The 22116-nt window shown below is 51.2% G+C and overlaps 2 protein-coding genes across 8 annotated transcripts in view; one reads left to right on the top strand and one right to left on the bottom strand.

Moving 5' to 3' along the window:
- The window catches only part of GATB (glutamyl-tRNA amidotransferase subunit B), a 91794-nt gene extending 87368 nt beyond the window's left edge, over window positions 1-4426 (top strand). For 4 of the 6 annotated variants that reach the window (XM_061142498.1, XM_061142499.1, XM_061142496.1 and 1 more), the window contains one exon: window positions 973-2544. In XM_061142498.1, coding sequence (XP_060998481.1) covers window positions 973-1284 — 312 coding nt within the window. In that variant the 3' untranslated portion in view covers window positions 1285-2544. Of the gene's footprint in view, window positions 1-972 lie in introns of all 6 variants that reach the window. The other 2 variants (XM_061142497.1, XM_061142501.1) reach the window with 2 other exon arrangements.
- A 1074-nt stretch (window positions 4427-5500) lies between these two features.
- Window positions 5501-22116, bottom strand: part of FHIP1A (FHF complex subunit HOOK interacting protein 1A) — a 292970-nt gene continuing 276354 nt past the window's right edge. For both annotated transcript variants that reach the window (XM_061142495.1, XM_061142494.1), the window contains 3 exons: window positions 16747-16925; window positions 15754-15892; window positions 5501-10574 (listed from right to left, as the gene is read on the bottom strand). In XM_061142495.1, coding sequence (XP_060998478.1) covers window positions 10321-10574; window positions 15754-15892; window positions 16747-16925 — 572 coding nt within the window. In that variant the 3' untranslated portion in view covers window positions 5501-10320. The remainder of the gene's footprint in view (window positions 10575-15753; window positions 15893-16746; window positions 16926-22116) is intronic.

Here is a 22116-nt window from a genome sequence, read left to right as displayed (position 1 = left end):
CAAACTCGGACAAAAGCTGAGGATCAGTGCTGCAGCACGAGGCTGGCAACCCCGGAGCCAGGATGACTGCAGCAAGGGGGCCAGGGGAGCCCGCGGAGTCTGGCCTGGGCCGCCAGCAGAGGCTCCCGCCCTGCTCGACTCCAGCCAGGAGTGCAGTCTCTGTCTTAAATGGGAAGCAGCAGAGGACTGGATTCTGGAACCCACTGTGTCAGCTCACGGGGGCTGGAGCTGGGCGCCACTTGACTGATTTGGACAGCTAATAAGCTGATGCATTCTTAACTCTGGCGTGGAGAACACTGCGGCCCCCTGGCATTTGCTCCTGGAGGCCCCCAAGGGGTGTGCGTCCCTGGGTCACTTGGTCCTCACCCCAGCTCTAGCCCTCCACCCACTCTGGGAGCAGCCAGCCTCTCTGCATTTAAAAGAATCTTCCCAGCCTTGTTGTGAATGCTGTATTTTGGCCGTGATCCCTGAGCTGCCTCTACTCTGGTTATTTTGGCCCAGGCAGATCCAGCCAGGGTTGGGGCCTGTTGGGTCCCAGCTGTACTGGGTGCCAGGCAACCAGGCTGAGCCTAGGTGGTCAACTCAGGCCGGCTCTGCACTTTGAGCCTCAGTGGCTGCAGTGGCCCGTGACCGCCAGGCATTCAGCTTCCAGGCCCTGGCTGCAGGCAGTATCCACACCTGCTTCCCGGGAAAGGGTTGCTGCAGAGATGCTTAAAAGAAGGCCTTGCAGGTGATTTCTGTTATGAGCCAACACGTCCCCTCCGCTCATTCATACAGTGGAACTCGTGTCAGCGGGGCCCTGTGAGGAATCACGGAGTCCGCCGTGCGGATGACCCATCTCCGTCTCCACCAGCGTGGTCCCGGGCTCAGTGTCTGCGCGTGGCTGGAACTCACCGACCCGTCCTCTTGCCCCAGCAGGTGGAGCTGGCATAAGAGCTGAGCCCTCCTCTCTCCACCCACTCCCCCCAACAGGTGTTTGAGGAGCTCTGGAGGAATGAAGGCAAGACCCCAGCACAGATCGTTGCAGAAAAGAATCTCGAACTGCTGCAGGATCCAGAGGTCCTGGAGCGGCTCTGCCGCTCCACGCTGGAGGCGCATCCCGACGTGGTACGAGGCCCGCGGGGAGGGGCGGTCACGCAGGCGCAGTGGCTTCGGGCGGAGGGTGGCCTGAGGCTCACCCCGGCGCCTCTGCTGCCCTGCCCAGCAGTCCAGAGGCGCGTCCTAACAACGGCTAGCCCAGTTTCATCCGTAATCCTCCAATTATTTTTCTCAGTTTTTAGCTAAAGTCAAGAGATGCAGTTAGGTGAATACTGAAAAAATACAGCTTTTCCTAGGAGGAAGATCCACCCCTGCAGTGGAGTCTCATGGCATCCCGGTGGAAGGGGGAATCAGCCACTGGCCACTGTCCACCTCCCGTGATGGGGGGTGCTTTCACAGGGCCCCCACCTGTTTATCAGAAAGCAGCAGGCGGCACTGCCTGCACAGGGGCAGACACTTCAGTTCTCTGCCTTGGAGAGGTGGGAGGAAAGACAGAAAGTTTGAAAATTATTTGTAAATTATGGAGCAAGTCCTTCACGGGAACGGAGCTGGAAATCAGATATTTTGTGTTGTGAGCAGAGAACAAAATAGAAAAAAGCTAAAATGAGGCGCATCCCCCCCCCCCCCCCAAATCTAATCATTGTGCAGAGATTCTTTTCAGTGGGGGAAAAACTGCTACCGTGCCTTTCAGAAGGATGCCACCCACTCATCAGCTTGCAGGGACACTAACAGCCTGTGAAGAGCTCTCCATAAGGAAAATGAGCCTGCACGGGGTCTCGGCAGTCTCCATCTCCCGGCCTCATCTGGAGTGGCTGATAAAGACAACTTCCCCTTTCAGACTCAGTCTGCGGCAGTGCGCGCAACTCCGCGCAGGCGCCAGGCTGATCAGGGCAGGTCGGGCGGGCGACCCTGACGCGGTGGCTGGCTGACAGTGCTCAGCGCCCCTGCCTGCCCGCCCGCCCGGCACCCCCACCCGGATGCTTGGGGAGCGTTGCAATCTGGTGGATTTGTCTTCTAGCAAATGAGCTGCTTGGCAGGAGGCTGGGGGAGGAGGGCCCACTGAATGCCTGAAGGGTTTGAGGGGGGCGGTCCTCACGATCAGGCACTGGGCACCGAGGCTCAGCTGTGACGCCCCGCAGCCCTCCTCGCGCCTTCTAACCAGGAGGCCCGGGAGCTGGTGGCGCCTCTGCCGGGAGCCCAGAAGCCTCCTCCAAAGGCCACTGCTCCCCTTTGTCCTCCTCTCATTTTGTATCTAATTCAGAAAAAAGAAACTAAATTTGTTTCAGTAAACCCAAACTAGATTTAGGATTTTTTTAGGCAAGAATCTCTGTTTTCCCCTCTAAAATAATTTCTGTTTTTAAAGGTAATGGATCTAAAGAAGGGAAACCCCAGAGCTATAAACAAACTGATCGGGTTGGTCCGAAAAGCGACTCTGGGCCGAGCAGATCCTACAGCGATCAAGGAGGCGCTGGAGAGGCAGCTGTTGTCCTGACAGGTTCGGGTCTCCCTGCCGAGGCTCAGCCGGAGCCTGTGCACGCTGGTGTCCCGGGCCCAGCCAGCCAGCCCTGCCCACCTGCGCCTTGAGATGCCACCTCCACAGGAGGCTTCATGGACATCGCAGGGTGCCAGGAGAGGTGCCGCGATGGTGAGAAACGCAGTGATGCTGAGCGCACACACACTTTCAGATGCTGTAGCATCCTCGGAGGACATCTCACTCTGCAGGGCGCTCATCCATTTGTAAGCAGGTCCTCTGGGCCCAGCACTGTTCTAGGTGCCGGGGATGGGCAGTGATGGAGAAAGACGGTGATCTGGAGGCAGTGTTTTCTTTGGAGCTCTCATGGTGGGGGAGGAGGGTATGAGCCTTAGTATTAATACCAGAAAGTAGTGGTATTCTCCCATCCACTGAGTAAATCTGCTGTTGCTCATTCAGTGCTCTGGGATCCCAGAAAGCAGAGATCTGAGCATAAGTGATTTTTTCCTCCATAAAAAAGACAGCATCAGTTTTCAAATAAATTTAATGAATAAAATATATACTGAAATATCACATAAAAAATTAAGTTATATGTCAAAGATTGTGCGGTTGATTGATAACACCCCCTCCCCACCCTCAGATAAAAAAGCTGTAACATTAAACTGATTTGTTTTGCCTGGGAAGAATAAGAGGACAAACTAGTAAATGGAATCCGTGGCCTGTAGCGGTCTCTGTGGTCCAGTTAACAGCACCTCCCTGGAGGCAGGGTTGCCCTCCCCCCTGTCCCCCTGACAGTAATAGTGGTTGTTTCTCTGCCCCATGGGGGACCCCTTTGTTCCCTGCGTGCCTTTGTTACCTCTGACTCGACGCAAAAGACCACGTTTGCAAGTGCTGATTTTTAAAAGCACATGTCAAATAAGCTGACATAAGAGGACAAAATCTGGGGCAGCCCTGACTTTACACTGAGTTCTGTCTGTACTGAGAAGAGGACAAATGTCTTCATCACGAGTGGTGCTCCGGAGGCAGCGGGGACCCCCGCCAGCGCCTCAGCTGTTCACGGTTCTGGTTGTGGACGCTGGCTCAGGACTTCCCTAACTGGGAGTAACGGGAGCACTGTCCTTCTCCCCAGCCAGAAGAGCAGGGACAGGAAGGAAAGCAGCCATCTGGTTTATTTCAGACAGGCATGAAGAGGTAAGGTTCTACTTTGTAAACAATGAGCGACGCAGAAGTGTTGAGAACACGTGACATCACCCAGGAAGCCGTGCCCCTTGCACATCCTGTTAACAGTTCTGAAAACCACTGGGCCTGACAGTAAACTGTGTTCATCAAACTGCTTTTCGAGACCGAAAGTCAGAGCCAGCCCCCCAACCCCTTTGCTCCTGAGACTGGAATCTGGCAGCATCATGATTTTGTAAGAAATGCTAAGAGTTCAGTTTTGTTTTCCAAACTCCATTTTCACCAAAGATATGGCTTCTTGGTCATCAGACTTTACAGGAAACACTAGCCAACCTTTGCAGACCATTTTAAATAAAGGGCTGACTTAAATGGGACTGGGGAGGGGCGGGGACAGTTGAATAAAGACCATTTACCAATAATATCGTGTCATATGTAAACTGTATTATGGACTGATCATTTTGGAGAAAAATGCTATTGCTGGGGTGAGGGTGGGGGGGCAGAGAGAAGGAAATGGGTAAAAGGGGGTCAACTGTATGGTGGCAGACAGAAATAGCCCTTGGTGGTGAACACACTGTAATGTTTAGTGAAGCAGAAATATGTTATCCACATGAAACATACAGTGTTATAAACCAGTTACCTCAGTTTAACACAAAGCACTGAATCTCTCCAATGCTGACTATCATCCAGCTCTGACAACTGCCCGTTAACTTGAATGCCCACTTCCGAAATCCTAAAAATCAGATTATGTTGTTATATTTGCTAATAAGAAAAAAAAAAAGCACAGCTGATCTCTTACTTGGAACCTGACTAGAGATTTGAAATACATGTTTATGTAACACCCTAAGAAATCCACAACGTATGGCTCTACTTGTAAAAAGGGCTTCACTGAAATACGATTTTAAATGCATTTTTGCATGAGTGTGAATTCAGTCTGGTGGTCCACTATTCGGGGGGAAATCTCATTAAAATGGATGAGTTGGCGCCACAGGTGAAGCGATCGCCATCTGTCACTGGAATGCACACACCTGTAGGCCAGGAGGGGGGCACGCTGGAAGACTGGCTTCCCCGGCGGACCTGCTCAGGTACAGAGCATGTGCTCTGGTTGAGGAGGAGGTTGGTTGGCCGGTTTTGGTGGGAGGCGAGGACTGGCAGCCACAGTGCTTAGCGTGCTACCAGGCACAGAATCAGGTCTTAGTAAAAGTTCATTAAATTTATAAAACTAAATTAATGGCCAGGGACTTCCCTGGCAATCCAGGGGTTAAGACTCCATGCTTCCACTGCAGGAGGTGTGGGTTCAACCCCTGGTCAGGGAACTAAGATCTCCCAAGTCTCACAGCCAGAAAAAAGATTGCCTTTGGCGGGAGCCCTTTCATATGAGTGGTGGGTGCTACCAACCTCTGGGCTCTGGGGGGAAAAAGTTGTCATTATTTACACCAAGGTAAGGATGTTTTAGCTGAGCTCCCACCTCCTTTTTTTATAATTAGTGAGAATCTGGAAGAAGACTATGGATTTTTTTTTCAGATAAACACCCTCCTAAAGCTTTGAGTTGGTTCATTCAGTACATAGCTTATGACCAGGACCCACAACCTATATTGTATTTTTCATGTCTGTTGAGTTTAGCAGCATCATTTCATGGATCCTACATAGTGGCTATTTGGGGGAAAAAAGAACACTAAATCTAACTGAAAGGCCATCATTTTCCACTACCAAAAGTAGCATGTAGATTGCTGCCATGTCTCTCCAGCAGATTTTAGACAAATGCATTCATGGACTATTTGTGAGCAGAGCTTGATCCCTGATGGTCAGATGGAAAGCATCTGATTGAAATCTCTCTGCCTCCCTTAGTCAAGCATCTTAGCCAAGATCATTTAAATATCATCACCACCAAATTCCCTCTTTTAAAATATCTGCAGGGCAGAATGGGGCCTTGTTACAGGTGGGCCTTTTCTACACGTGTCCCAGTAAAAAGTCAGCTGCCACCCCAAGGAGCAGAGACCTCTGCAGCCTCAGCTCCATGAAATGCATGATCTGGCTCAAGAGCTGCCATCAGCCTTGTCAGGTTGTGAAAGGACCCAGTAAACCTCAGGTCCCCCAGAGATGTCTGAGGCGTGTGGGACACTGCCAGCAGCCTTGTTCCTCGTGTGGAGGACAGTAGGGGAAAAATACAAGTGACATGGGGGCGGGGAGGGGCAGTCTCAGCTAAAATCAGTCCCCGTCTTAGGTCTGCAAATACAAAAGCCAAAGAACTCTGTGCCCGCAAAGCCTCAAGAAAATTTTTTACCAAAGCCCTGTTTATCCTGTTAATGAGCTGCCAGGATGACCTGTCCTCCAGAACAAGGAATGGCCTAATAAAAGCCTGAATATAGAGAGGATTTACTGAAGCAAAATTATCCTGAAACAATTCTTAATCTTTCGAGAGCTCTTTCTAAAGCGTTTAGGTTTATGATGGTCATTCAAAAGGGTGGGGGGGAGTCAGCTCCATTTTGTTAAAATGTTCCGTCTGTGATGTGATTTAAGAATAGAGTATAAACTTGTTTGACAGTGTTCTATCTTAGGCTGTTAATTAGATGGAGAAATAGTGTTGTGTGATTTACTGACTGAGGGCTGAAGCAAGAAGGGGTCGAGAATATCCAACGGCTGGAAGCCTGGGCTCCAGAGGCCTGCTATTCAGGAAGAACTAATACCGCTAAGCTGGCTAGGGTGCAGGGCGAGCCACAAGCTACACCCCGCTGGTCAGTGACTTCAAGTAGCACGTGCAGTAGTGTTGTTTCGTTTGGTCACTGAGTCACGTCTGACTCTTTGCGACCCCATGGACTGCAGCACTCCAGGCTTCTCTGTCCATCACCATCTCCCAGAGTGTGGTGTCCACTGAACTCAAGTTCATGTCCATTGAGTCTATGATGCTAGCTAATCATCTCATCCTCTGCCGCCCCTTCACCTGCCATCAATCTTTGCAGCATCAGAGTCTTTGCCAATCAGTGGGCTCTTCGCTTCAGGTGCAGTAATAGCTGACCTGCAATAATGTCTTTCATTTAAATGACTGAGTGTGCCAGCCATTTCAGTAAATGCATGGCTGACGATTAGTGACCACACTGACCCGCCCACCCCCACCTGAGGTTGGGCATGACTGCAGACGTTCATCTTTCTGCCTGTGGCATGTCCCACCCCCGCCCCGGCCGCACTTCCTGTAGGGGAGCAGGCAGGACACTCGCAGTCCCAAACCTCTGAACACAGCCGGAAGCCCAGCCACGTGGAGCGTGCGACCAGGCTGAGTCAGACAAAAACAGCTCTGAGCCCCGAGTACCATGTATCCTGTTTCTAGATTCTGTACCTAAGAGGACGCTCTCCCCACAATACCCTGGCCCCAGGATGTCTTAATGGCTTGAAATCAACCACTGCAGCAGACCTAAATAAAAGCCACTTGCTGAGGAAAAGGTACCCTGGAGGACCCATGGGGGAATAAAGAGCCCCTTCCTACATGTTACGGAGACACTGATTCCAACCCTAGCACCCCAAAGTATTTTACTAAGGAAAATGGGGACCATTTCACATTTCCTCTAAATATCAGGAAAAGGAAGTACCTACTAAAAAAAACACATCTCTGATTGGTTACTCCAGCATTGCCATTTCATGTCTGGGACTCTATACTTTACTCTGTAAAATTGTATTTTAGGCTAAACTCAACCCGGAATCACTTTAGAATTTTAAAAACATTTACTTGGCTATTTCCAAAAATCAATTTTAAATACCCCAGTGCTCTCGTATTACTTTGAACCACAAAACCCAGTTCATCTAGAACTTCACATCAGACCCTGAGTTATGAATCTCAGTGAAGGACGTGCTATTGCAGGGACTTGTGACTCACCCCCGCTGCCCAGGACCCCCAGGCCTGACACAGTGACCCAACCCAGGAACACCAAAGCCCATGCCCACTGCGCCTTCCAACCCGCAGCACAGCGGCTGACGTGGGCCCACCACCTGTAGCCCGCCAGGCTCCTCTGTCCATGGGATTCTCCAGGCAAGAATACTGCAGTGGGTTACCATGCCCTCCTCCAGGGGATCTTCCTGACCCAGGGATCAAACCCGCGTCTCTTAACATCTCCTGCATTGGCAGATGGGTTCTTTACCACTACCACCACCCAGGAAGTTCATCTACTTCAGTACCAAGATTTTTCCCACCAAGGATTCCGATTGCCACCTGGATGCATTCAGTATCTCCCTGTCTGCCTAGACCGGCGTTCCTCTCCCCAGACTCCTCAGGTCTGCTCGTTTTAGCTCCCGGTCTCTGTGTGTGCCCTTACGCGTGTCCATCCCACCCCCAAACATCCTTGCCCAACCCACCTGGCTGTTCAACTGCAGAGGTTCACCCGTTTCCACGAATGTACTTCCAGGTTCCTTTTCTGACCTCATTTTGAGAAAGCCTGGACATAATACTCCGGTGGCAGGCTGCAATGGATCCAGAAACCCGAACTAGTGTCTGCCTCCAAACAGACAGGGCTGTCCTGTGGGCTCGCTACCAGCACCTACCATGGGAGTTAATCCTGCCTCTCACTGCAGACTCGGGTCACCTCCATCCTCTTCTAAGTCTACTTCAGTACCTACTTTAAATACATACTCTTCCCCAGAGAGTGCCTTCCACATTGGGGACTGTAGTTTCCTATAAAAAAGCAAGAAAAAGACCCCACACCATCACCAGATAATGGAGAACAGTGTAAATCACACCGGAAAGCTAACGGATATGGCTTCCGGATGTAATTTGAGCATCTTATATACCCAGTGAGTCCAAACTGGAAGATAAATAACTTGTGCAAAACAAAACTGGAAGCGAATAAATTACAGCCAAAATTCCATCCTTCTGCTCCTCTCTCTCCGCCTCCGAGACACTTTCTTTTCCAGTAGAAACTTGTGCAATACGAGTAGGCACTGGGAAGCCAAGGGCAGGCCAATGTGCACCGCAGCTGGCAAGCCACCTTTCTAGACAGGCAAACAGTCAGAACGCACAGTGGCTCCGTAGCTCTGGCTCCTTACCTAGACCCGAAGACTGTGAGGCTGGCTCCGAGGAGTCCCCTGGCCCCAGCCAGTGCTCCAGGGGCCTCATCCCGGGGGGAACTTGCCTGCTTTGGATACAGAGCAGCCTCAAGGTCCCTGAACACAACGGCAGCCTCAGCTCCGCAGCATCTCACACGCTTCTCCCCTTCATGCCCCTGCTGTACTAGGGCCTGATTAAAACCCACACCAGCGCTGCCGCCAGGGTCTCAGCAAGACACCCACAAAGAGAGGAGGGAGACCTGGGGCTTCCAATTTTCTTCCAAACAGAGCTCATCCTAGTTCCAAGCTTCTCACCTGCGTACAGTACAGGGCAGTGGAATCTAATAATATCCATGAATATCAGTTGTTTATGGTCTTGTTTTTTTTAGCCCACAATTATTTTGTGTGCTTCTCCCTCTCCGTGGGAGTAGACCGAGGCTCTGAGTATAATTATGCCTGGCGGAGTGGGCTGCAGAGCAGAGATGTGCTAATACATCACGATGGGGCCTTCTAATGAGCCCCATTACTCAGAAGGCGGCGTTTCTGTGCAGAGCGAGGCCCCAGCAGGCACTTGGCTTGGTGGGGCTCCCTATGACCTGTTGGCCCCTGCATCCCAGTTCCCAAAGAGGCTGTACGGTTCCTGTTTCTCTACAAAGTGCAACATATTAGAAAAAGCAAACAGATTTTTAAATAATTACCAAGGTTTGTACAGATTGTATTTAGTTTACCTTTATCCTTTCCCCCACTCCATACTCCCCAAAAATACCCACCATGAGATAGTTTCACAAATGAATCAGTTTTTCATAAAACACTTAAAAAAATAACAATGGCTGTCTTCTTACATAAGCATCAGATACCATGCTTTGTTCATTAGGTTGATCAGAGTCCTAAAAACCAAAGTAACAGTTTGCATAGGCAGAGTTCATTGTGTGCAAATCTTACTAAAATAAGGCTATTTTCAGTGTTTAGGTGGTGATATAATGAGTAAAGAAAGCTCTCGAGCAAACGAGACATTTCCCTGCATTCCACATTCTCTCCAGCTATACCTGACTTCCTGGGCAGAGAGCTGAGACCAATGGATTTGCCTGCACCATAAGGGTAAGGCAACATGTGTTGGATGGAATACAAGTGTTGGAAGCAACACGCAAAAGGACGGATGATGCGGCTTGTGTTGGAGGCAAGAGGGGCTCCATCTTTACTCCTCCCTTTGTAAGAGGGGGTCACGATGCGGAAGGCGGCAGGGGCAGGTATGTGTTCACGTGCCTCTGGAGGACCAGCCCTCTGGCACGGGCACCTCCAGAAGCCACTGAGGCCTGGGGGTCACTGGGTGGATCTGTGCTCCCACTTAAAGGGATGGGAGAGCAAGGACCAAGCCCTCCTGAGGAGGAAACAAACGGAGCCCAGGAAGCCTGCCAAGGGAGCAACCACGTCAGTGGGCAGACAAGGTGGGGAAACCTGGCTGGAGAGAGAGGAGGTGCTCAGAAGGCCCCCTCCCCCAGAATCAAGTGTCGTCAGGAAGTCTCCAAGTAGAGATGTCTGTGAGCAGCTTTGCATTCAACATTCAGTCAAGACACTAGACCGCAGAAGACCAGAACCTCTATTCCAGACTACCAGCAAGCGTCGTCCGGGTCGCCCAGGACCCTGCAGCAGAGGATGGAGTGCTCCTGGGCCAGGGCGGCCAGCTCCTTCAGGAACTCGGGGAAGAGGGCGGCTGCCAGCATGGTGTCCCGCACCGGCGGGGGCAGGCTGGGGGGCGCCCCCGACACCTTGGCTCTGTTCGTCATGAAGGGCTGAAGCACTCTCGGGGGGCCATCCAAGAAGTTCTTGCCGCTTCCTGTCCTGGAGGCGTCCGGAACGGGATCTGAAACCAGAAGGCAGGCAGCCGTGGTGAGGAGCCTCCGGAAGCCCTCTGTCCACCCCTTAAGTGATGTGTGTGTGTTTGGGGCGGGGGGCGTGCATGTTCAGTTCCCACCCTGACTGGAGTCTGAAGACACGGCCCCAGCTCCCCTCTGCTTCCCTCCGAGACACTCAGATCCACCCAGCAGATCAGCTCCAGCATCAGGCATGTAACAGGAGAGTTTTACCCCAATTCCCACATGAGGCTCTACAAGCAGAAACTGTGGCAAGAATATAAGTTTATCAGGAACCGTCTGTGCCTAGGGCGAGGCGAAGGGGAAAGAGGGAAAAGGCATCTCCTCCCGCTGAGTCAGCCAAGTGAAGACTTGGGTGAGCGTGATGGTTCTCTAGGACAACAGGGGTTCCACCTGCCCTCCTGGCCTCCCGGGGTCGGAGTGACCATCCTCCCTTCGCCAGCTGAGTCAGGACCACCCCACAGGGCTGTGGAAGGCGGCCTGAGTCACACACCCCACACTGCCCACGGCCTGGGTCAGGGCTCCGGCCTCCAGGGCTTCCTGCCCCGATCCCCACCCGCTTGTGGGTGGGACCTCCAGCCTTTGGGAGGAACAGAATGGATGGAGCCTTTCCAAGGTTGGCACGATGGAGCAAAAGCTGCAGGCTCGTCAGGCCAGACTGGGAACTTTCCACCACTGTGGGCATCTCACAGCAGCAGGTGGCCTAGACCTTCCATTCAAGCATGATTTCCAGGAGTTTCAATCTAAGTTTCAATCATGTTCATCTAAGATGATATGAACCAAATTTTGCATACCCAAGTGATTTGCATTTTCCTATCAAATCAGTTTACCAATCAAAATGGTTCAACTTACCTATTTAATTCCTGAAGATCTCCAGCGTTCCTAGCAATAGGAATTATTTATGTCTTCCTCTGTCCCCCACTCCAACAGACTCATTACTTCCTATAAATCATTATATTCAAGCTCTCATTATTTTGGCTGCTTTTTAGAATTCAGCCCCATTTCTCAACATTCTTCTCAGAGTGTTGCTTAACTATGGTACTAAAAATTCTTGACATTTATAGTACTTTCCACATCTCACTACTATAGTCTTTAGTGTTAAAAAAAAAACCCTCCACTCTACTGCTTTAAATATCCTTTTAGATTACAGCTTATCACAGTTCGTGCCATAAAGAACTGGGGAAGTTGTTGAGAATCTGCTGCTACCTTTCAGCAGAAACTCACACTACGCCTTGATAAGAGCATGAGGACAGAAGTGCTGACATCCCCGGGGACACAGCCAGCCCCCCAGCCCTGGGGGACCACGCCTGAGCGACGCCCCCCAGCCCTCCAGTGCCACAGCACCCAGCTCTCCAGGGGACCCGGCGGGGCCCACCCAGGAAGCTGGCCAGGACACCCAGGGAGATGGGACACAGGCACCAGACCAAGACCTACACTGCCTGTGCTGGCCCCCACCTGGCGTTCCCTGCTATGTCTGCACACCTAAGCCTCACCAGGTTTAAGAGGTGCCAGAACAGCGGTTAAGAGCACAGACGCGGCCACGTACTGGCTGCGGGACAGCAGGCGGGCTGGTATGCCTGTCTGTACTTTCCTGTCCTCGTTTCTCACAAACTCACAGGAAGATGGAGTCAACAGGTTTAATGTACACAAGGACCCTTGGTAAGTGTCAGCCATCACACTGCCATCAATTCAGTTGCCACGACTTTATAAACCACTTCCGCTTCCTGCCCTGGGAAGTGACCCCCCTGTTCGAGCCTCCCACTCATTTTATTCACCAGCTGGGGTCTGCATGCCCTTCAGCCTGGGGGTGCTGTTTCTGTTCTTACTCCTCTGTTAGACTTTGAGGTTTCTAAGAGCTGAGCCCCTAAACAGTGTGTCCTTCATGGGCCCCAACACACGCTCTCATCCACAGAAGAAGCTAATAGACATTTGCTGAATGAATGAGGGAAAGAACACGCCATTGTCAGCTGCTCCATGGAGCTGGTTCACGTCCTCATCTCCATCTTTCTCTTTCAAATTTACTCTTTCCCCACAAAGGGTTTTTGTGGATCATTTATCCAGCTTGATCCATGAATTTTAAAAGTGTCATCGCTAAGCTTCATTTACCCAGCTTGAATCCAAGAATTAACACTGTCTTCACTGATGAAGGTGGGGTAGGCCCAGTGAGGAAGGCAGAAGGCCAGCAGAAGTCCTGGCAGTGGTTCTGTCCCAGCAGCATAAAGAACTCATGGTTCTTTCTGTGAGTGAAACTCAACTCAAAAACAAGGAGACTCGAGTTATGGCCCTACCTGGCAACCAGCTAGTCACACAATGGCTTGGTGTCCTTGTCCATAAAACGGAAATAATACCTGCCTGACCCCTTCCAGAACTAGCAGTCAGGGAAAGGACTCTATACGTGAATAACAGAAAATACCACCTTGGTGGTTTGGAATTTGTATTTGAGGGAAACATGAAATGCCTGGCAAGTGGCTGAGCCTCACAGATCAAGAGTCTCAAGAGTGACAATGTACAGCAGAGAAGTCCACCCAGGCTTCTGATTGAAGCGTTAGTGAGGAGGCTGGTTTCACCAGGGCCTGCGTGATGGGGCAGTGCAGGCTGCGGGTCCATTAACTATACACCCCTCGAAAAGTCGTATAGAGAAGTACGAAAGAAAGGAAGTATAAATGCCAGAACCGGGAGTGGCTTCCTAAAATGTTGCCCTGGGTCTGAAAAGCTACAGCAAAGGGTTTTCAGGATGCTGCTGGGAAGACTGGAGAAGTTAGAGAAATGAGTTACCCGGCACCTCCATAAGGGCATCAGAAAAGGTGCGCGGACACTAGACCCCCCCAGAACGCGCCTCTCACGGGATTCTGATCACTCACTGTCCTGTGCCCCTTGAGAACCAGGCTCCCAGGCCCATCTCATTTATAAGCAATCATGTCACACACGAGTCAGGTTTGTACAAGGGACAGAGACCTTGGTAATTCTGTGAGTTGAAAGATTTTCAAAGTTGAGGAGAGAGTGTCACTTTGCTAACCTGTAAGAGGTTAATTAAGGAGGTTAATCTGAAAAACTCCATCAAAGGGGAGTCTTCTATCCCAAGAGACACTGCCTACAAGTCAACGTCCCCTGAGAGTCACAGGCCTTAGAAATCATCCGCCACAGCTGCCTAACTGACCACCTTAGGAGGCGGGAACAAGACCCCCTGGGCACGTATCCCGTAGCCACTGCCGTCACACAGTCTGAAGCCAGGAGCACAAGGTTTGAGTGACCCCTCCACCCCACAATGCCACCATCTGCACCAGGATTGTGTGGGTCCAGGAGGCTGGTCAGGGCATGAGCCCCCAGACTCTCTGAACCAGGCACCTGGCCGACCTCTCTGGGCCAATACCTTCAGCCCCCTTCTATGAAAACGAAGCTAACAGTACCCTGCATGTCCACTGCACACTGCTGTCTGGAAAGGAAAACTGTCTGTGAACGCACTTTACAAACTGCGAAGTACAAATAAAGACCAAGCCCGGAGCGCAGCACAAGAAGACTCGAGTCGCCTTCTGTCTGGAGACTGCACATGGCCATGATCCTCCGTAGCTATTCCCATCTGGGGGATCGGTGGGTGGGGGTGGTCTGCTCCATTCCTGCAGCTGGGCTGACCCAGTGGCTTGGCCAACAGAATGCAGCAGAATCAACCTGTTAGGTGGGGGGGGGTCCCCATCTGGGGCCCCAAGAGACTGTGTCTTCTGCTCCCACTACCCTACAGCCATGAAGCTGCCAAGTCAGGGCAAACCCACTGGATGATGAGTAACACAGACCCCCATCACCCCATCACCCCGGCTGGCAGCCACCAGTGTGAGCCAGGCCATCCCAGACGCCCAGCCATGCTCACCCAGAGCAGCAGATCCACCTGGCAACCACACAGACTCACGAGCACATGTGATCACTGTGTTTGGAGTCTTTTGCGGTGGTTTATTACGCACAAAAGCTAAAGCACACTGCTCTCTCAGGGTGAGTCACAGCAGCGCGCCCCCTGCTCAGGAGGGACAAGCCAACAGGCTGACTGTCCCGAGGCTAGCAGAGGCCACAGGGAACCTGCAGCCCACCTTCCCACAGACGGGGGGCTCTCCTCCAAGACTGGCCACCAGCTCATCTCCACGGCCCATGCTTGAAGCTTCCCCCTCACGTCGCCAGTGGCACAGGGCCTCCTTCCTTTCAGAGTCTATCTTGCAGTGTTCTAATCACCTTTCACACCCTGAATTCTGCAGTCAGAAAGGACTCGAGAGATGGAAGACAAATCTTCACTTGAGAGTCGACGCCTAAGTCCCGTGAAGAGAAGGGACCAAGAACAGACAGCTACACAGTGGCCAGGGCCTGCCGTTAGAGGGCGGGGCCTTCCCAGTTTCCCTCAGCGGTGTAACACTGCTCTGGATTACACTCCTGCCTCTCACTGCAAATCGTGTTTCCCATCACGTGCTTTAGCCCCGGACTGACAGCCATGCTTTCTCTGCTGTCCGCCAGCCACAGAGAAGCCTGACTTGTCTCAAGGGAGATGAACAGAAGCCGGCTCAGTAAGACAGGCAGCTATTGTCAAATCTGTGTGACAAGAGCTTAATTTAGGCTGGGCAGCCCTTTCCCCAGGCCCAGTGGCCAGCAGGGGCCCTCGGGTTCCTAACTGCACCACCTGATCGACCAGCCCTCCAGAGCCCATGGAAAGGCATCTTGGAAGGTTTAAGGTGCACATTAACTTTACTTCTCTTGCTCCAGATGAATGGTTTTCACCTTCTGGAGCCCTAAGGCACATTTATTTGGGGCTCAAAAGTCTCTGAAAACATAATAAGTAAAATGGATGCCCTCCTTGGGGTAGGACGACCAAACTGTGCACATAAGGCTTCTGTCTGGCCAAGTCACTTATTCTAGAAACAGCTCCCACATCAGTCCTGCCCTGAACTACCCTAGGTTAGGAAAACAAATGTCTTGCTAGACTCTCCAAAGTGGGACCAGGCTGCGTATGGGTGGGGCAGATGTTCCTTTTGGTTTAAGGACACTCAGGGTAAAAATGGAAATCTTTTTTGAGGTTTTTTTTTTTCTGAGATGCTTTTAGCATCCAGGAGCTCGTGCAGCACCCAGGACCCCAAGTCGGGAGCCTGGGGGAACGGGAGCAGCTGACAGGGAGGGACAGGGGAGGGCCCCGCTGACCTTTGGTGGGTGTCTCGGGGCTCGGATCGAAGAGGTCCACGCGGAAGAGCAGGTACTGCTGGGCTTGTATGAGGAGGCCAGCGAAGTCTCTCTCCACGGAGGCGAACTGTTCAATCTTATTCTTCACGGACGCGAGGACCTGTCAAAACCAGCACTAATGACGCTAATACTTCAGCACGGAGTTCTGGTCTGCGTTATCAGGACATCTGTCAGGCACAGCCCCCACTGCAGGAACGACGGCGTTTTAACTGCCTGGGTGTTCTGGGGGGAGTGGTGCTCTCAAAACATCAAATCAAACAAGCTTCAAATCTTCAGTTTGTCTAGAATGATCCACACAACCAGCGTAAAAGGACAGGGCTGGAGAGCAAATGCGAGCAGGGGAGAGGGGCGGGGCCGGAAGCAGGGGCGGGGCCTGCACATCAGCCACGCCTCTGGCAGCAGGTGTGCGCAGGCGCATGGGGTGGGCCCGGGGCGGGATCTGGGCATCAGCCACGCCCCTGGCAGCAGGTGTGCGCAGGCGCATGAGGCAGGGCCAGGGGGCGCGGGGGAGGGGGGGGGGGCGGGGGGGGGGGCGGGCCGGGGGCCGGCCTATGCATCAGCCACGCCTCTGGCAGCAGGTGTGTGCAGACGAATGGGGCGGGGCCGGGAGCTGGGCCTATGCATCAGCCACGCCTCTGGCAGCAGGTGTATGCAAGCGCACGGGGTGGGGCCGGGGGTGGGGGCCTATGCATCAGCCACGCCTCTGGCAGCAGGTGTGCGCAGGCCCACGGGGTGGGGCCGGGGGCTGTGTATCAGCCACGCATCTGGCAGCAGGTGTGCGCAGGCGCATGGGGCAGGGCCGGGGTGGGGGGCCGGGGGCGGGCCTATGCATCAGCCACACCTCTGGCAGCAGGTGTGTGCAGGCGCACAGGGTGGGGCCAGGGGCGGGGCTGGGGGCTGTGCATCAGCCACGCCTCTGGGAGCAGGTGTGCGCAGGCTCTCGCCGGGCGGTACCTGGTACAGGGAGCGCACGCTGGGCTGGAAGACCATGTTGGTGTTGAGCAGGAAGGATCGCAGGAGGGGCTGCGGGTAGCTGGCCAGCTGTGTGATGATGCCAATGAGCAGCAAGTTCACGTGCAGCGAGTTCTCCAGCATGTTCTCCAGCTTGGACAAGACGACGCTGATGAACGGGCCTGCGGAAGGACACGAGGCTCAGGGCCGGCTGGGCGCAGGGGCCGTCTCTCCTGAAGACCAAGGAGTCAGGGGGCTGCCGCGGGGCCATTGGGGGCAAATCAAGTTCAGACAAGTGCAGCGGAGGGGACCAGGTCGGCTGGTGCCTCAAAACCAAACCACGAGGCATACCACCGCCACAAAGACAAAGCAGAAACCCGTGCTTTGGGAGCTAGTATTTTGACTCCCTGAGCAGTTTTAATACTTTGAAAATTATCATGGACCTTAGAAAAAATGACAAGTGATTTAATTTTTAAAACCGAAATGTACTTTTCATACTATTTCTGTATCTCCTGGGGCTGCCAATGCTTTAAAACATGGCACTCTTCATTCCCTGATGGTGCATGCTATAGCCAACAATGCCAAGACTGTAGCCCATCAGGCTCCTCTGTCCATGGAGTTCTCCGGGCAAGAATACCAGAGTGGGTTGCCATTCCCTTCTGCAGCGGATCTTGCCCACCCAGGGATCTAACCCATTTCTCCTGTGTCTCTTACACTGCACCCACTGAGCCATCAGAGAGGCCCTCATGCTCTATAGGGTGTCATGCAAACATTAGTGGCCATCAAAAGTTTAACAAAGTCTTCCTGTTGTTAAAGAATAGCAAATACCTACAAACTATGTTTACCAACAGCAGCATTGAGAAGGGGGGCGGTGGGGGGTGGTCACAGAACCGATGGACAAGACTCTGTACTCCCAATGCAGAGGGCCCAGGCTCTATCCCTGGTCAAGGAACTAGATCCCTCCTACCATAATTAAGACCCAGAGCAGCCAAATAAATGAATATTTTTTTAAAAAAAGAGAATATGAGAGGTGAAGGAGGCCTTGGCTATAATTTTAGAGCCACAACTTTAAGCTATGGAGGGGAGAGACTCAGTGCTCAATTTGGGGAACTGGAGTCCGGTGTGTCCAAGTTTCCTTAAACAAGAAATTCCCTTAGACTGTAAAAGCAGTTCATTTAAAAAAAAAATAGACAAAAAGAAGCTTCAACTAATTTGGGTCACTAGAAAAATAATATGCTTTTCATTTGAGTTGACTGAAGACAAGGAAAATCCAGAAAATAAATCTGGCATTAATAAAATTACTTGAAGATGTTTTCCATTTTCACCATAAAAGTGGTCCATTAAGCAAAATCAATGAGAATTTTCTATTTCCCCCAGTGGAGCTATTGATGATGCCTCTAAACCATGGCATGTTTTTGACAAAAGCACATAACCCCTGATGAATAAACATGCCTTGTGAAGATTTCACCAACATTAATATGGGTTTAACAAAAACATACTCCATCACAAGGTGCTTCATTCAGAAGCTTTGGTAGTGGGAGAGGGTAAACCTTTGTAAGAAGGCAGATGCTATCTGTGAGAAACGGGAAAAGCAAACCTAAGCCTCTTCCCCACACTGACAAGTAACAGAGTCCTGGCACTATTTCTGCCACTACAAACACAGACGCTGTCACTGAGGCACCTTAGTTAGAGCCCAGGAGACACCTTCCATCTGTGTGTCAAGACTGGCCCCAACTTCCCCTTCCCTGGGAGTGGGCGGAGCTCCTGAGTCACTGTTCATGACACAGGGAGGTCAATGAATTCTTCAAATAGAGAGCCCCTGCTTACAAAACAAAGCTGGAGACAGTGCCAACCACATCCAGAAACTCTGGACTGCAACACCACTATGACAGAAACTTGATGGGGCTCCACCAAGAACCCCCGAAATGTCACCAGCAGCTCTACTTAATTCTAGTCTTCCAGGCAGATCTACCAGGGGAAGGCTGCTGTCCTCACTCCCCGAGACCCCAGCCTGGGCTCACGCCCTCCCCGACCCTGCTCCCCTGCAGTCCCTGGGACTCAGTCCCTGGGACTTCCAGAGGAACGAGACAGGTGGCTCAGGTGATACTTGGGTGGGAAGAGTCTCCTATAAAACATATCTCCTTGGACTTCCCTGATGGTACAGTGAATAGGAATCCATATGCCACGAATAAACATGCCTTAGGAAGATTTCACCAAAATTAATATGAGTTTAACAAAGACATACTTCATCACAAGATGCTTCATTCAGAAGCCTTGGTAGCAGAAGGGGGTAAACCCAGGGGACATGCGTTTGAGCCTTGGTCCAGGAAGATCCTACATGCTATGGCGCCCCTGAGCCTGTGCACCACAGCTCCCGAGCCTGTGCTCTCGAGCTCGGGAACCACAGCTACTGCGCCCTCAGGCCGCAGCGACTGGAGCCCACGTGCCTAGAGCCCACGCTCCAAAACAAGAGAAGACACCGCAGTGAGGAGTCTGTGCACCACAACGAAGAGGAGCCCCTGCTCACTGCAGTGAGAGAAAGCCTACGCAACAACAAACACCCAGTGCGGCCAAAAATAAGTTAATTTTAAAAAACCTCCTTAATGAGAGCCCTCACCTTCCTGGCCACCCTACAGACACAAAAGCCACGCAGTGCAGTGGGAGTACTGACGGCCCACTGTCCAGCACTACTGTCAGGGAGGGAACCCAGCCTGCCACCATGCCCAGGACAGTCCCGTCATCACTGTCTCACCTGAACAACAGGGTATCAGGTCAAGGTCAGCAGACTGTCTATAATCTACTAACACTGTTGATTACAGCTTCTTAGGCATGTGCAATAAGAAACATATTAAACCCTTTCAAGTTCCTGTTTTATTCTTAGTCGATTGTAGCACTTTAAAAAAAACCTCCTGAGCGAAATGCAGGAGGAAGGGGAAATGGGCAAGCAGCTGAAAATGAGAAAACTCCGTTATAGTTCAGAAAGCCACAGGTGTGTGTGGGAATGAGGGTGTATTTTTTCCGTTCTGGGAAGACAGATTAACTCCACACCCATAAATACTGAATTTTCAGAACAACGAATGATATGTCATTCCCTTCTCTCCCCTCAGGCCCTCTTCCCCTGCTTCAGTGACCCCCACCCTGACAGGTGCTTCCTAACTCCTAGAGGCGCCACCCTCATTCTGAGCCTCAGCTCTGCCGACTCCACCTGGGAACAACCTCCCGAACGCAGACCATCACCTCCACCTCCCCTGCCAGCACTGCCCGAGGTCAGTCTCCTCACCTGTCTGGTGTTCAAGTAACAGTTTTTCTATTTTAATAAAGATTAAAATGATTGAAAAATTTTCTTCTTCTAAGAGTATAGGGGTATAAAATAAGCACTAGACCTCCTGCCAGAGGCAACTCCTGTTAACAGACCCAAGTGCATTCTTCCAGCAATGTTTCATGTATATAATAAATATAATTATCATTAAAAACATTAATCACTTACTATGTGCCAGGCAGTGTTGTAAGCATTTTTCACGTATTGACTTACTTAAATATTCACAACAACCCTACAAAGTGTGTTTATTGTTGAGTTGGCCAAAAAAGTTCACCTGGGTTTTTCCATAAATGTGACCCAATTGAACTTTTTGGCCAACCCAATAGTTATCCCCAGGCTGCAGTCCATGGGGTCGCTAGACTTGGATACATCTTAGCAGCTAAACCACCACCACCAAAGACGATGCAGAATGTCACAGGCACAGTGAGTAAGTGGAGTCACAATTCTCATTCAGGCCATCCGCTTCCAGCGTCAGTACTCTTAACCAACACACTGCCTTGCTCCCCAGGGTGAGTGAGTATATGTGTGTGTGTCTGTCTACCTCCTGGTAGTTTTTTGAAATAAATGATAAAATGACAATACTGTCTACACACTGTTCAGCCTCTCGTTTTTGCACTGCAGTGTCTCCCACAGAGACTGTGCCGTATCACTATGCACAGAGCCATCTTGTTCATTCACAAGACATCTGGTTGCCATGGGTGTTACATGAGCAAAACAGTCCCCTACTGGCAGACGCTTAGGTGACTTCTGTCATAAGTAATGCTTCAATGAACATCTCTGTGTAAGCATCTCCGCTCATCATGTGACCACAGCTGTGAAAATGTTCCTGCAGACACTATCACTCCTGCATTCTGAATCCAGATACAATGACAAGCCTCTTACTTGGATCTTCCTGGCACCAGCCTCTCCTCACTCCAATGCTCTCCCCACAGTCTTCAAGACTGGCCTTTCCAAACAGGAATCTGGTCACACCACTCACCCACTCTGACGGGCAGTCTTCAGGGCCTGGAGCACAAGCCCCCACTCCTCAGCGTGGCCTGAGGGCTCCCTGCGTCAGCGTACACCAATCTTGTGGCTTCCTCTCTACTCCCGATATCCAGGCCTTGTCACCCCCGGGTGGTGGCAGGCCCCTTCTCTTCACCTGTTGTTTCCCCTGCCTGACTGCCGTTCTCAGCTGCTTTTACCCAGAACCTTCTGTCCTCTATGGCCCCCCTCTGTGAAGCCTTTCCCACTCCCCGCACTGGGCCCCCATAGGATTTGGACACTATGACTAATAATACATTTCTCATGAAGAGCATACAGTTCTTTGTTGATGTCCCCTCTGAAAGTCTACAGTTCCCTTCATTTCTGTGTCCTTAGTATTTAGCACAGAGTATCAGGGGATTGATAAAAGATTGCTGAATGCATGAATAAATAAAATAAATTAGATAAATGAAATGGAATGCTCTGATTTTGTTGAGTAGTAAATTCATTTCTGCAGAAATTAGGATTCCATGGAGAGTGCATGGTAAGTCACTTCAGTTGTGTCCAGCTCTTTGTGACCCCATGGGCTGTAGCTCTCCAGTCTCCTCTGTCCGTGGGATTCTCCAGGCAAGAAAACTGGAGTGAGCTGCCATTTCCTCCTCCAGGAGATCTTCCCAACCCAGGGATTGAACCCGTATCACCTGCAGCTCCGTATTGCAGGCAGATTCTTTACCACTGAGTCACCAGGGAAGCCCTCCATGGAGAGAGGGAAGTTAAACCAAATGCTGCAGAACAAACTCAGCAGTTTGGACATGACAAAGTTCACATACATGGGGAGAGAAAAGAAGCTGTACAAGGTTCAAAGGAGGAAACAGACAAGGTTTCAGTTAAAATTACCTATATGTATCCAAATCTCAGATTATGGTTTGTTGATTTTCAGGTGTACCATATTCAAAATATTGGTATTATTTAATAGGTGATGTATTAGATTTTTTTTTTTTTTTTTGCCCTAAGTTAACTGTGTGGATCACAACAAACTGTGGGAAATTCTTCAAGAGATGGGAATACCAGACCAGCTTACCTGCCTCCTG

Source organism: Dama dama, chromosome 5 (assembly GCF_033118175.1).
Source record: "Dama dama isolate Ldn47 chromosome 5, ASM3311817v1, whole genome shotgun sequence".
In the NCBI taxonomy this organism is placed as follows: Eukaryota; Metazoa; Chordata; class Mammalia; order Artiodactyla; family Cervidae; genus Dama; species Dama dama.
The sequence above is the reverse complement of the archived record's forward strand: the minus strand, read 5'-3'. Positions and strand labels throughout refer to the sequence as shown.